This window comes from Ranitomeya imitator, chromosome 1, assembly GCF_032444005.1.
Source record: "Ranitomeya imitator isolate aRanImi1 chromosome 1, aRanImi1.pri, whole genome shotgun sequence".
Classification (NCBI taxonomy): Eukaryota; Metazoa; Chordata; class Amphibia; order Anura; family Dendrobatidae; genus Ranitomeya; species Ranitomeya imitator.
The window spans coordinates 168,432,224-168,447,239 of NC_091282.1; the positions used below are offsets into that span (position 1 = coordinate 168,432,224).

Genomic DNA, 15,016 nt, shown 5'->3' on the forward strand with positions numbered 1-15,016 from the left:
GTAATGTGTACATTCTTCCTCTCTCTTCCCCCTACCTCTCTCTTCCTCTCCATCTCCACCCTCTCCCTCTCTCCCTCCCGCTCTCCCCTTCTCTCCCCCTCCCTCTTTTCTTCCCTCACCTTCTCCCTCTCTCTCTCTCCTCCCTCTCCCTCTCTCTCTCTCTTTCTCTCTCCCCTATAGAGTGTAAGCTTTTATGAACAGCAGAGTCCTCTCCAGTAGAGTTATGCTCAGCGGGGTCCTCTCTCTCTTTGTAGTGTGTATGCTCCTCTCTGTGTATCTAAGGCCCCTTTCACACTTCAGTCTTTTGCCATCAGTCTCAATCTGGCGAATTTTGAAAAAAACAAATCCGGCGAATGTTGCTGGCGGATCCGTTTTTTTCTAATAGACTTGTATTAGCGACGGATGGCCTCACGTTTCATCCGTCATTCGCCGGATCTGTCGAAAATTGCTTGTCCTGTGGCCAGAGGAAACAGACATAGCAACTTTTTTTGTGTCCATCGAAAAAACGGACAGCGACGGATCCGTCGTCATCCATCGTTTGCTAGAATGGAAGCCTATGGCGACGGATTCAGTTTTTTTCTAACTGAGCATGCTCCGATTTTTTTAGGATCCAATTAGCTGGATTAGCTAGTCAGATCCGGCGAAAAAACAGATCTGTCGCATCAGTTTTTCACAATCTGCGACGGATCTGTTTTTTTCATCATTCAATGGATTGTGACTGATGGCAAAAAACTGATGTGTGAAAGCAGCCTAATAGAGTGTAAGCTCTTATGGTCAGTGTCATTCTCTCTCTTTTCTCTACCCCACGAGTATTTTTTGAAAAATTCAACCTTTCCTTACTGCGATTTGTGCAAATTTATTCACAGGAGAATCAAATTCTTTGGGAAAATTCCACAAATCCAACTAATTTGAATCTCAAAAAGGTCCACTCATCTCTACTACTAACTCACAATAGCTCTTTTAATTCAGCATTTCAAAATGTTTTCAAAACTAAACAAACCAATAAATGCTCCAACAGGTTAAGTATAAATCAACAGGTTTAATTTCGATCTTCAGATTTGTACACACTGTTGCAGTCTCATAAGCAATATTATTTCACTTTCATTCATTGTAAGTTTACACTCCGGGTCACTCACCGTATTTCCAAAGCCAATGAAGAATTGATCTTCCAGCCCGCTTCTGCATGGTTGAAGACTGCCGAGCCTTCTTTTCTTAAGATTTTATCTGAGCTATTCACCATCAGTCTACTCAATGTGAGCTCACCATCCCTGAAATGTAACAAAGACACGAGCTAATTAGCTTCATAGTCAATAAATATTTCTTATGCATGAGACACGGAAACAGCTGTGGATTGTAAAACATCAATACATGAAAGCTCCTCACTCATAAAGGTACTTAACGTGGTTTCCAAATTTAAATAAACTTTAGAGGCATTGCTCCACTTCCTTACATCATTATTTATACAAGTACAGAATTTTTATTACAAGAACTGCTCTCCTAGGCACTAAGTTTGCTGGGGGGTTTTTGGGACCAAGGTCTAAGTCTCCACACATCTGTAACACACTGATAATGTCCAAAGACTTCAGAGTAATGTCTGGAACTACAAAAATGAAGAAAGGTTCCAGCTTCATCAATTTGCAAAGTTTTCGTTCTTTGTCAGTGCTATGCTTTTAAAGATGCTATCCATGACTATTTACATTTTTTACAACAAAGCCTAAGAACTATCAGGCAGGTACGGACTGGGGCTGAAATTCAGCTCTGGCACTTGAAATCACACAGGCCCATGCTGTCCCCATCCCCAAGCACCAGATGAGATATATTACCCTGGATGGAGGAAGGCAAGATTTACTACAACACCAATATTTCTATTGATATGTCACAACTCTTAACAGTATGGGTATCTGAGAACACCAATTTCTTAACAACGTAGCAGACAATGTGGCCCATGACCAGACAGGCCCTTCTGGCATTTGCCAGAATTGCCAGATGGCCAGTCTGGCCCTGCTAACAGGCCTAACCTGCCTGCCTGTTGTGCACGGCGCCAATATCTGCCAGCACAGACACTATTAGCAGCTACCTGCATGTTATATTTTTTATTATGGGTCTTAGATAATTAATAGTTCTAAACATGTCCTTTAATGTAACACGTGGCAAGGTCCTTCAGAGAGATACAAATTCTTCTTACTAAATTCGAATATCAAAAAGTTAATTTATTTTATTTTTCAATACAAAAACTCAAACTCATATTGAGTCATTACAAACAGAGTGATCTGTTTCAAGTGTTTATTTCTGTTAATGTTATTGATTATGAATGTACTCCACTAAGGTGAAGCTAATACAGTTAAAGTGGTTGTTTGGTCCAGATCTCTGTGTGACTGCAGACTAATGAATCGCTTGGTTCTGAGCCGTGACTGACGGGTACGTGTGCGTTATGCATACCCTCAGCCAGAGTTCGTCTAGGGGGTGCGGTCTCATTCCATACACTTGTATTCATCAAGTCCGCACCCACTAGTCTGGCTCTGGTATGTAAATCGCCAGTTCAAAAACCGGGGAATCGTGCGTGCGCTGGGGATTCATAAGTCTGCAGCAACATAGAGTGACTGCAGACTTATTTTGCACTGGACAAACCCTTTAACCCCTTTCCGTCTTTGGGCTTAATAGTACGCCAACGTCGGACTCCCTCCCTTTGATGTGGGCTCTGGCGGGGAGCCCACATCTTTCAAAACAGCTGACATGTGCCCGAAACAGCGGTAGGTGGAATCGTGATCCACCCGCGGCTATTAACCCATTAAATGCCGCTGTCAATGCCGACAGCGGCATTTAACATGCATTTCCTGCCCATCGTTGACCCCCGTCATGAGATTGCGGGTCACTGATGGGTTGGCATGACACGCAGAAGTCTCATGGAGACCTCTATGGTTGTCACTGCCGGATTGCTATGAGCGCCACCCATCGTAATGCAATAACAGGCAATCCAAAGACCTTATCTGCACTAAAATGGTATCATTGAAAACGTCAACGCAAAAAATAAGCCCTCACCCAACCAGAGATCATGAAAAATGCAGACGCTACGGGTATTGGAAAATGGCGCAAATTTTTTTTTCTTTAACAAAGTTTGGAATTTTTTTTTTATTACTTAGATAAAAAGAACCCAGACATGTTTGGTGTCTATGAACTCGTAATGACCTGGAGAAACATAATGGCAGGTCAGTTTTAGCATTTAGTGAACCTAGCAAGAAAGCAAAGCAAACAAACACTGTGACATTGCATTTTTTTTTTTTTGCAATTTCACTGCACTTTGAATGTTTTCCCTTTTTCCAGGACATGATATGTTAAAACCAGTGGTGTCTTTTAAAAGTGCAACTCATCCCGCAAAAAACAAGCCCTCACATGGCAATATTGACAGGAAAAAAAGTTATGGCTCTGGGAAGAAGGGTAGCAAAAAATGAAAACGCAAAACCAAAAATACCTCCTGTCAAGAAGGGGTTAAGCCAAAAGAACTTATCAAACTGTTACGATGCCAATAGTGTATATATTTTTATATTTATTAGATAATTTCTGTTCTCAATAATTCTATTACATTTCGAGTTAGTCCATGTGACTGTAGACATGAATCTTGACAGTGAGCCCAAATCACACTTCAGGATTCTCTCTTGCCAACAGCTACATACACCTTCCATACATGTGGTAACTAGACTGGCTAGATGTGCTTGGCCTCACTCCATTCACTTGTATTGCATGATGCCACACACATATAGTCGGAATGTGGCTGGAAGTATGCAAATTATGTACTTGCGGTCACGTGACTGCTTGCTCCCTGCACCATCACCGGAGAATCTAAATTCCCTATCAGTATGTGGTTGGAGTGTGGGAGGAGACCAGACAACTTGGAGGAAACCCACACAAACACGGTGAGAACATACAAACTCCTTGCAGATGTTGTTCTTGGTAGATTTGAACCCAGGACCCCAGTGCTGCAAAGCAACGGTGCTAATCCCTGAGCCACTGTGCTGCCTGCTGATTTGCTAATGATAGTCTCATCCTGGCCTATGATTTCTCAGCCAAGATAGCTCATTGGACTCATATAATGATATGACTGTTATTCTTAACTAGATGGTGGCCCGATTCTAACGCATTGGGTATTCTAGAATATGCATGTCCACGTAGTATATTGCCCAGTCACGTAGTATATTGCCCAGCCACGTAGTATATTGCCCAGCCACGTAGTATATTGCCCAGTGATGTAGTATATTGCCCAACCACGTAGTATATTGCCCAGCCACGTAGTATATTGCACAGCCACCTAGTATATTGCCCAGTCACGTAGTATATTGCCCAGCCAGGTTTGTCACAGTTTAAAAAATAAAAAATAAACATATACTCACCTTTCCGAGGGCCCCTTGCAGTCCACGGCAGCTTCCGGTCCCAGGGTTGGTACGAGCGCAGGACATGTGATCACGTCGCGGTCACATGACCGTGATGTCATGGCAGGTCTTTCTAGCGCAGGCGCGCAGGGCCTGTGATGACGTCGCGGTCACATGACCGTGACGTCATGGCAGGTCCTTCTCGCGCAGGGCCTGTGATGACGTCGCGGTCACATGACCATAATGTTATGGCAGGTCCTTCTCCCATACCATCTTTGCCACCGGAACCTGCAACGGAAGATGGCGGCCGGCACGAGCGACTACGGAGGGTGACTATAGCAGTTTTTTTTTTTAAATTATTTTTAACATTACATTTCTTACTATTGATGCCGCATAGGCAGCGTCAATAGTAAAAAGTTGGGGACACACAGGGTTAATAGCGGCGGTAACGGAGTGCGTTACCCGCAGCATAATGCAGTCCGTTACCATCGGCATTAACCGTGTATTAGCGGTGACCGGAGGGGAGTATGCAGACGACAGGCACTGACTGCGGGGAGTAAGGAGCGGCCATTTTCTTCCGGACTGTGCCCGTCGCTGATTGGTCTCGGCAGCCATGACAGGCAGCTGGCGAGACCAATCAGCGAATGAATAACCGTGACAGACAGACAGAAGGACAGACGGAAGTGACCCTTAGACAATTATATAGTAGATGTGCACAATTCTTCCTTGCATTACTCAGAAACCAGTAAAAATAAAGGAGGTATTCTTGTATAACTGCTTCTGCGCATCTTCATACATGAAGGATGACATGTGCATGTCTACAGAATTAGGGAGAATGCAGACGCCCATGAAATAGAGTCCTTACACAGGCAGCGATTTATAGACTAAACACTGTTTTCCCAACCTAAAGCACAACTCCAGTGTTTTTTTTTATTTTACCGTTGGAGTTGTGCTCACCAGCTGCCGTCTTCATCTGTTAGCGGCGCGCTGCTCTGGAGGGTCTCCAGCAGTTTGTGAGGATGGTGCTCCAGTGTTTGCTGGGCGATCCAGAAGACGCTACTCAATGTAAGTCTATGAGCTCCAGCACGAGGCCAAAAGATAGCAATGTAGGATGAGAGTGATGCTGGGAACAGCTGAAGACAGCCACTGATGAGCAAAATACTAAGGGCAATAAACTTAGATTACTGGCACCAGTCCAACACTGAGTATATGGCCGAGATTACACATGTGAGAAATACGGCCGAGTCTCGCATGTTAATACCTGGTACTGCCGCCGGCTCTCGGGAGTGGAGCATGCGGCTCCATGTAATGCTATGCGGCAGCACACTCCGCTCCTAAGTGCCAGGTATTAACATGCGAGACTCGGCCATAATTCTCACATGTGTGATCCCGGCCTATAAAAGAAAAACACTGGAGTGGTGCTTAAGCTCAACAGCCTCATAGCCAATACATTGACAGTTGAGTTCGGGAGGAGAAACCAACATTAAGTTTGTGAATCAAAGTCACTCCATGGACCTCGTTCACATACACATGTGAACCTTAACCCCTCTGTGACCTTGGACGTACTATCCCGTCGAGGTGCCCTGGGCCTATCTGACCCTTGACGGGATAGTACGTCCTGCCCTTTAATGCGATACCGCGACTTAAGTCGCGGTGATCGCATTAAAATTCCGACGCCATCTCACCTGGGGGGAGATGGCCTCGGCATCCAGAGCATTGTCGCCGCCCACCCGCCCTCTCGATCGCTGTGATTGGCTCTTCAATTCTGAACAGCCAATCACAGCCATTCTCATTGTTTCAGCCAATCGGAGCGGCTGAAACAATGAGGTGACAGGCTAGGATCGAGTACCGATGTACTCGATCCTAGGTCCGGTGCCTGGCAACGCCAGGCACCGGCAAGAACACCCCGGATTGGCGCGATCGCCGATCACATCGATCGCGCCAATCGCAGGGCACCGTGCGGTATTACCGCGCTGTGCCCTGCCGGAACCTGCGTGGATCGGTGCTCTAATAGCACCGATCCTAGGATAGGACACAGTGCAGGCCCAGCAGGGCCTGCAGGAGCCGATTGGCGCGATCGATGTCATCGTCGATCGCGCCAATCACAGGGCGCAGCGGCGATCACGCTGTGACCGCTCTGTGCCCTGCAGGTGACCTGGCTGTGACCTGCCTAGGATGGCGCGAACAGATCCGATCCTAGGCAGGTCACAGCCAGGTCACCAGGAAAGCTCTGATTGGTGGGATCGATGTTATGGTCGATCCCACCAATGACAGGTCACAGCAGCAGCATGACCGCTCTGTGACCTGTCTGTGTCACCTGCCTGACCTGTGTATGACCGCTCTGCAGGGTCCTCATTCTAGCTGAGGATTCCTACAGAGCGGTCATACTGCTGGATCTCCCTGCTGGATTTTGTGCCTGGATCTCCCTGCCGTGCTGGGTATTGTGGTGCCACAGCAGCCTGTAGCACCACAATCCCTGCTAAAGAAAGAAGACAACTAAACGTAAGTTTTATCCCTGATCCCTGCCCAATCCCCGTTCATCCACCCCAATCCCCGTTCATCCACCCCAATCCCCGTTCATCCACCCCAATCCCCGTTCATCCACCCCAATCCCCCCTTCCCCCTCTTTTTACCCCCTCCACCCCCATTTGTGCCGCCTCCGTGCGCACATTTAGTAGCCGCCGAGCGTTGATTGGTGACGCAGTTCACCGATCAACGCTCGCGCTCGCTTTTTTTCCCTCGCCCCCGTTGCGCCAACTCCGTACACACATTCCGCAGCCGCCAAAGTTTGATAAGTGACGCAGTTCACTTATCAGAGTTTGTGCCTGCCGTTTTCCTTTTTTTTTTTTCACCCCCCTTTTGCGCCACCTGACTACAACCGTACGTTTTGATCACTGATCCCTGCCCAATCCCCACTTCCACCCCCATCTCCCTTCCCCCTCTTTTTACCCCCCTTTGCACCTCCTTCCGTGCGCCCATTTAACAGCCGCCGAACGTTGATTGGTGACGTAGTTCACCGATCAACGCTCGCGCTCGCTTTTTTTCCCTCACCCCCGTTGCGCCAACTCCGTACACACATTCCGCAGCCGCCAAAGTTTGATAAGTGACGCAGTTCACTTATCAGAGTTTGTGCCTGCCGTTTTCCTTTTTTTTTTTTTCACCCCCCTTTTGCGCCACCTGACTACAACCGTACGTTTTGATCACTGATCCCTGCCCAATCCCCACTTCCACCCCCATCTCCCTTCCCCCTCTTTTTACCCCCCTTTGCACCTCCTTCCGTGCGCCCATTTAACAGCCGCCGAACGTTGATTGGTGACGCAGTTCACCGATCAACGCTCGCGCTCGCTTTTTTTCCCTCACCCCCGTTGCACCAACTCCGTACACACATTCCGCAGCCGCCAAAGTTTGATAAGTGACGCAGTTCACTTATCAGAGTTTGTGCCTGCCGTTTTCCTTTTTTTTTTTTTCACCCCCCTTTTGCGCCACCTGACTACAACCGTACGTTTTGATCACTGATCCCTGCCCAATCCCCACTTCCACCCCCATCTCCCTTCCCCCTCTTTTTACCCCCCTTTGCACCTCCTTCCGTGCGCCCATTTAACAGCCGCCGAGCGTTGATTGGTGACGCAGTTCACCGATCAACTCTCGCGCTCGCTTTTTTCCCTTCAGCCTTTTTGCGCAACCTCCGTACACACATCCCGCAGCCGCCAAACTTTGATAAGTGACGCAGTTCTCTTATCAGAGTTTGTGCCTGCCTTTTTTTTTTTTTTACAGGTTTTTCTTCTCCTTTTAGCATTTTCTTTTCAGATAAGTTTGCACAAATCACTATCCCCCCACACATACACATACAGTTATCAATAAAGTGCACCCAATCACCATATTCACACAAAAATGTCCCGCTCGTCCCGTTCGTCCCAACAGCGCTATTCATTGGAGGAGGCATATGCTTTCCTTGCCTCCGACACTGATAGCGAGGGAGAGGATCCCACTTTTCTTCACTTTTCTGATTCTTCATCCTCTTCCTCCTCCTCCTCCTCTTCCTCCTCGGGTCCTGCGGAACCACCACGCAGACGCCCCAGGACAGAAGATGAGGCAGCCCCCACCACTCCTGAACCAGCGCTCCCCACTGCGGAACCCACATGGACCTCGCCCCCCGAAAATTACGAGCCACTGATTCCTGATTTTGTGGCAGAATCAGGAATCAAGTTTGACACCACGGGCCTCACAGAAACAGACTTTTTCAAAGTCTTTTTCTCTGAGGATTTTATTAACCTCATGGTGGAGCAAACTAATTTGTATGCTCGTCAATTTTTGGAGCAAAACCCTGGTACATCATTTTCCAACTGGTCTCCTGTAGACGCAGTTGAAATGATGCAGTTTTGGGGCCTGGTCCTCCACATGGGGATCGTGAAGAAGCCAGAAATGCGGCAATATTGGAGTGTAGATGTTTTATATAACACTCCAGTATTCCGAATGGCCATGGTTCGGAGACGTTTTGAGGCCATCCATAAATTCCTGCATTATTCCGATAATGCACAGTGTCCCGCACGAGATGACCCCAACTTTGACCGTCTGTTCAAAGTTCGGCCGGTCATCGAACACTTCAACAAAAAGTTTTCTGAAGTGTACGTGCCCAAAAGGGACATCTGCGTGGATGAGTCCTTGGTCCATTTTAAGGGGCGGCTCGGATTCCGTCAATACCTGCCCAACAAAAGGGCCAGGTACGGAATCAAACTCTACAAGCTGTGTGAGAGTGCCTCAGGGTACATCCACAGGTTTAGAGTGTATGAAGGGAAGGACAGCAGGATTGAACCCCCTGAGTGTCCTCCTGTCCTGGGAGTGAGTGGGAAGATCGTGTGGGATTTGGTGCACCCACTGCTGGATAAAGGTTATCACCTCTATACTGATAACTTTTATACCAGCATCCCACTCTACAAATCCCTCTCTGCACGAGGTACCGCAGCCTGCGGTACTGTGCGCAAAAATCAGAGAGGCCTCCCAAAGACGCTACTTCGGCAGATGCTCAGAAAAGGTGAGAGCAAGGCCCAATGTAGCGACCACCTGCTGGTGGTCAAGTACAAGGACAAGAGGGATGTCCTTCTCTTGACCACCATACATGGTGATGGCAGAGCCCTCAGCACTGTACGGGGTACCTCTACACAGGTCTGCAAACCGGACTGTGTACTGGGCTACAACAAAAGCATGGGGGGGTTGATCTCTCTGATCAACTCCTCCAACCATACAGTGCTTTGAGAAAGGCCAAGGTGTGGTACAAAAAGTTGGCCGTCCACATCGTACAAATGGCAATGCTCAACGCTTTCCTGCTGTTACGATGTGCACGCCACACCGATACGTCGTACCTTCAGTTCCAGGAGGTAGTGGTTAAGGCCCTGATATTTGGTACTCCGGAAGGAGAGGGCCCCAGTACTTCCGGAACTGAAGGTGCTCGTATCGTACCAAGCCAGCATTTTCCGGGGGTGGTCCCGCCAACCGGCAGAAAAGGTAAGCCGCAAAAAAGGTGCCGAGTGTGTTACAAAAGGGGAATACGCAAGGACACCATTTATCAATGCGACACCTGCCCCGAAAAACCTGGCCTGTGTATGAAGGATTGCTTCAGATTGTACCACACCTCCATGCACTACTAATTTACTTTACAAGAAAGCGTACATTAGTTCCAAAAAGGGGGCACATCTAGATAAGTTCCTTGGGGGGGGTCTAGGTTCCAAAATGATGTCACTTGTGTTTTTTTTTTACTGTTTAGGCACATCAGGGGCTCTGCAAACGGAACATGACGACCGCAGACAATTTCTGCATTCCAAAACGTCACAACTTCCCTTTCGAGCCCCAACGTGTGCCTAAACAGTTTTTTCCCACATATGGCGTACCAGCGTAATCAGGACAATTTGGACAACAACTTTTGATGTCCAATTTCTCCTGTTACCTTTGGGAAAATTAAAAATTGGGGACTAAAATATCATTTTTGTGGGAAAAAATAGGATTTTTTATTTTCACGCCTGGGCATTATAAACTTTAGTGAAGCACGTGGGGGTTCAAATTTCTCACCAAACACCTAGATAAGTTCCTTAGGGGGTACAGTTTCCAAAATGGGGTCACTTGTGGGGGGTATCTACTGTTTAGTCACATCAGGGGCTCTGCAAATGGAACATGATGCCAGCAGAACATTCCATCAAAGTCTGCATTCCAAAACGTCACTACTTCCCTTTCGAGCCCCAACGTGTGCCCAAACAGTAGTTCCTCCCCACATATGGGGTATCAGCGTACTCAGGACAAATTGGACAACAACTTTTGGGGTCCAATTTCTCCTGGTACCCTTGGGAAAATTAAAAATTGGGGACTAAAATATCATTTTTGTGGGAAAAAATAGGATTTTTTATTTTCACACCTGGGCATTATAAACTTTAGTGAAGCACGTGGGGGTTCAAATTCTCACCACACAACTAGATAAGTTCCTTAGGGGGTACAGTTTCCAAAATGGGGTCACTTGTGGGGGGTTTCTACTGTTTAGTCACATCAGGGGCTCTGCAAATGGAACATGATGCCAGCAGAACATTCCATCAAAGTCTGCATTCCAAAACGTCACTACTTCCCTTTCGAGCCCCAACGTGTGCCCAAACAGTAGTTCCTCCCCACATATGGGGTATCAGCGTACTCAGGACAAATTGGACAACAACTTTTGGGGTCCAATTTCTCCTGGTACCCTTGTGAAAATTAAAAATTGGGGACTAAAATATCATTTTTGTAGGAAAAAATAGGATTTTTTATTTTCACGCCTGGGCATTATATACTTTAGTGAAGCACGTGGGGGTTCAAAATTCTCACCACACAACTAGATAAGTTCCTTAGAGGGTCTAGTTTCCAAAATGGGGTCACTTGTGGGGGGTTTCCACTGTTTAGGCACATCATGGGCTCTCCAAACGCGACATGGCGTCCGATCTCAATTCCAGCCAAAGTTAGCTTGAAAAAGTCAAACGGCGCTCCTTTCCTTCTGAGCCCTGCCATGCGCCCAAACAGTGGTTCCCCCCAAATATGGGGTATCAGCGTACTCAGGACAAATTGGACAACAACTTTTGGGGTCCAATTTCTCCTTTTACCCTTGAGAAAATAAAAAATTGGGGACTAAACGATCATGTTTGTGGAAAAAAAATAGGAATTTTTTTTTTCACGCCCGGGCGTTATAAACTTTCGTGAAGCACTTGGGGGATAAAAGTGCTCATGACACACCTAGATAAGTTCCTTAGGGGGTCTAGTTTCCAAAATGGGGTCATTTGTGGGGGGTTTCCACTGTTTAGGCACATCAGGGGGTCGCCAAACGCGACATGGCGTCCGATCTCAATTCCAGCCAAATTTAGCTTGAAAAAGTCAAACGGCGCTCCTTTCCTTCTGAGCCCTGCCATGCGCCCAAACAGTGGTCCCCCCCCCACATATGGGGTATCAGCGTACTCAGGACAAATTGGACAACAACTTTTGGGGTCCAATTTCTCCTTTTACCCTTGAGAAAATAAAAAATTGGGGACTAAACGATCATGTTTGTGGAAAAAATAGGAATTTTTTTTTTCACGCCCGGGCGTTATAAACTTTCGTGAATAACTTGGGGGATAAAAGTGCTCATGACACATCTAGATAAGTTCCTTAGGGGGTCTAGTTTCCAAAATGGGGTCATTTGTGGGGGGTTTCCACTGTTTAGGCACATCAGGGGGTCGCCAAACGCGACATGGCGTCCGATCTCAATTCCAGCCAAATTTAGCTTGAAAAAGTCAAACGGCGCTCCTTTCCTTCTGAGCCCTGCCATGCGCCCAAACAGTGGTCCCCCCCACATATGGGGTATCAGCGTACTCAGGACAAATTGGACAACAACTTTTGGGGTCCAATTTCTCCTTTTACCCTTGAGAAAATAAAAAATTGGGGACTAAACGATCATGTTTGTGGAAAAAATAGGATTTTTTTTTTCACGCCCGGGCGTTATAAACTTTCGTGAAGCACTTGGGGGATAAAAGTGCTCATGACACATCTAGATAAGTTCCTTAGGGGGTCTAGTTTCCAAAATAGGGTCACTTGTGGGGGGTTTCCACTGTTTAGGCACATCAGGGGGTCGCCAAACGCGACATGGCGTCCGATCTCAATTCCAGCCAAATTTAGCTTGAAAAAGTCAAACGGCGCTCCTTTCCTTCTGAGCCCTGCCATGCGCCCAAAAAGTGGTTCCCCCTCACATGTGGGGTATCAGCGTACTCAGGATAAATTGGACAACAACTTTTGAGGTCCATTTTCTCTTTTTACCCTTGGGAAATTAAAAAGATTATTGCTGAAAGATCATTTTTGTGACTAAAAAGTAAAATGTTAATTTTTTCCTTCCATGTTGCTTCTGCTGCTGTGAATCACCTGAAGGGTTAATAAACTTCTTGAATGTGGTTTTGAGCACCTTGAGGGGTGCAGTTTTTAGAATGGTGTCGCTTTTGGGTATTTTCTGCCATATAGACCCTTCAAAATGACTTCAAATGTGAGGTGGTCCCTAAAAAAAATGGTTTTGTAAATTTGGTTGTAAAAATGAGAAATTGCTGGTCAAATTTTAACCCTTATAACTTCCTTGAAAAAAAAAAGTTTGTTTCAAAAATTGTGCTGATGTAAAGTAGACATGTGGGAAATGTTATTTATTAACTATATTGTGTCACATAACTCTCTGGTTTAACAGAATAAAAATTCAAAGTTGGAAAATTGTGAAATTTTCAAAATTTTCGCCAAATTTCCGTTTTTTTCACAAATAAACGCAAGTTATATCGAAGAAATTTTAGCACTATCATGAAGTACAATATGTTACAAGAAAACATTCTCAGAATCGCTAAGATCCGTTGAAGCGTTTCGGAGTTATAACCTCATAAAGGGACAGTGGTCAGAATTGTAAAAATTGGCCTGGTCATTAACGTGCAAACCACCCTTGGGGGTAAAGGGGTTAAAGAGTAGCCATCATTTTAATTTTTATTTCATAAACAAATAGTACACATGAAAATAAGCAACTTTGTAATATATCCTATCAGAGAAATCTGCTTCTTTCTCTGCCAGAATTGATTAGTCCTTATCAAAATTCCCAGTTCTGAGGTAAGATCTGAATTCAGTGAAGACAGACTGTTAGGCCGGAGTCACACATGCAAGAAACACGCCCGTGTCTCGCATGTGAAAACCAAGCTCTGGCTCTGATGCAACTTCCTTAAGGCCAGTCTCACACGTCCAGATAATTCCGGTACCGGAATTATCCGTGTCCGTGTGTCCGTGTGCTTACTGTGAACATCAGTGTGGCACACGTGCGGCAGCTGTGTGCCGCCCGTGTGCCGACTGGGTACCACACGGAGCGTGCAGGAGACAGCACTAGAGATAAGCGCTGTCCCCTGCATCTGGTGCTGAAACCGCCATTCATATCTTCTCTCCAGCAGCGTTCGCTGGAGAGAAGATATGAAAAATCCTTTTTTTTTTTTCGTGTTTAAAATAAAGATCCCTGTCCCCTCCTCCCTCCCACCCCGTGTGCCCGCCCGCTGTTACTAAAATACTCACCCGGCTCCCTTGAAGCGTCCTCTCCAGTTCTCCAGTATGAGCGGTCACGTGGTGCCGCCCATTACAGTCATGAATATGCGGCTCCACCCCTATGGGAGGTGGAGCCGCATATTCATGACTGTAATCGGCGGCACCACGTGACCGCTCATACAGGAGAAGCTGGCGCTGAGAGGAAGCTGTGAGGGAGCCGGGTGAGTATTTTATTAACAGCGGGCGGGCGCACAGGGGGTGGGAGGGGGGAGGGGACAGGGATCTTTATTTTAAAGGGAACCTGTCACCTGAATTTGGCGGGACTGGTTTTGGGTCATATGGGCGGAGTTTTCGGGTGTTTGATTCACCCTTTCCTTACCCGCTGGCTGCATGCTGGCTGCAATATTGGATTGAAGTTCATTCTATGTCCTCCATAGTACACGCCTGCACAAGGCAAGATTGCTTTGCCCAGGCGTGTACTACGGAGGACAGAGAATGAACTTCAATCCAATATTGCAGCCAGCATGCAGCCAGCGGGTAAGGAAAGGGTGAATCAAACACCCGAAAACTCCGCCCATATGACCCAAAACCAGTCCCGCCAAATTCAGGTGACAGAGTCCCTTTAAACACGAAAAATAAAAAAAAAAAGGATTTTTCATATCTTCTCTCCAGCAAACGCTGCTGGAGAGAAGATATGAATGGCGGCTTCAGCACCACGCTGTGGGGACAGTGCTTACTGTAGCGCTGTCTCCTGCACGGCACACGGACTGCACACGGACAGCGTGACTTTAATGGGTCCGTGTAATCCGTGCGCTCCCACGAACACTGACATGTTTCCATGTTTTGCACACGGACACACGGTCCGTGAAAACACGCTGACATGTGCAGAGACACATTGATTTCAATGTGTCTACGTGAGTCAGTGTCTCCGGTACGTGAGGAAACTGTCACCTCACGTACCGGAGCCACTGACGTGTGAAACCGGCCTAAAGGGAACCTGTCACCTCATTTTTGGCTGTTAAACTGGTCCCAGTGTGATAATGGTTGCCATGACTTCGGGCCAGTCACGGCAATCAAATGCAATGCTGTATGGGTGCCTAATTTCAAAAGTATACTGAATG

At 46.8% G+C, this 15,016-nt stretch overlaps 1 protein-coding gene across 1 annotated transcript in view; it reads right to left on the bottom strand.

Annotated features, from left to right (window-relative positions):
• ST8SIA4 (ST8 alpha-N-acetyl-neuraminide alpha-2,8-sialyltransferase 4) overlaps positions 1 to 15,016 on the bottom strand; it is a 255,164-nt gene that overhangs the window by 208,244 nt on the left and 31,904 nt on the right. The window contains exon 2 of the mRNA XM_069752216.1: positions 1,137 to 1,268. Within this exon, the coding sequence (XP_069608317.1) occupies positions 1,137 to 1,268 (132 nt within the window). The remainder of the gene's footprint in view (positions 1 to 1,136; positions 1,269 to 15,016) is intronic.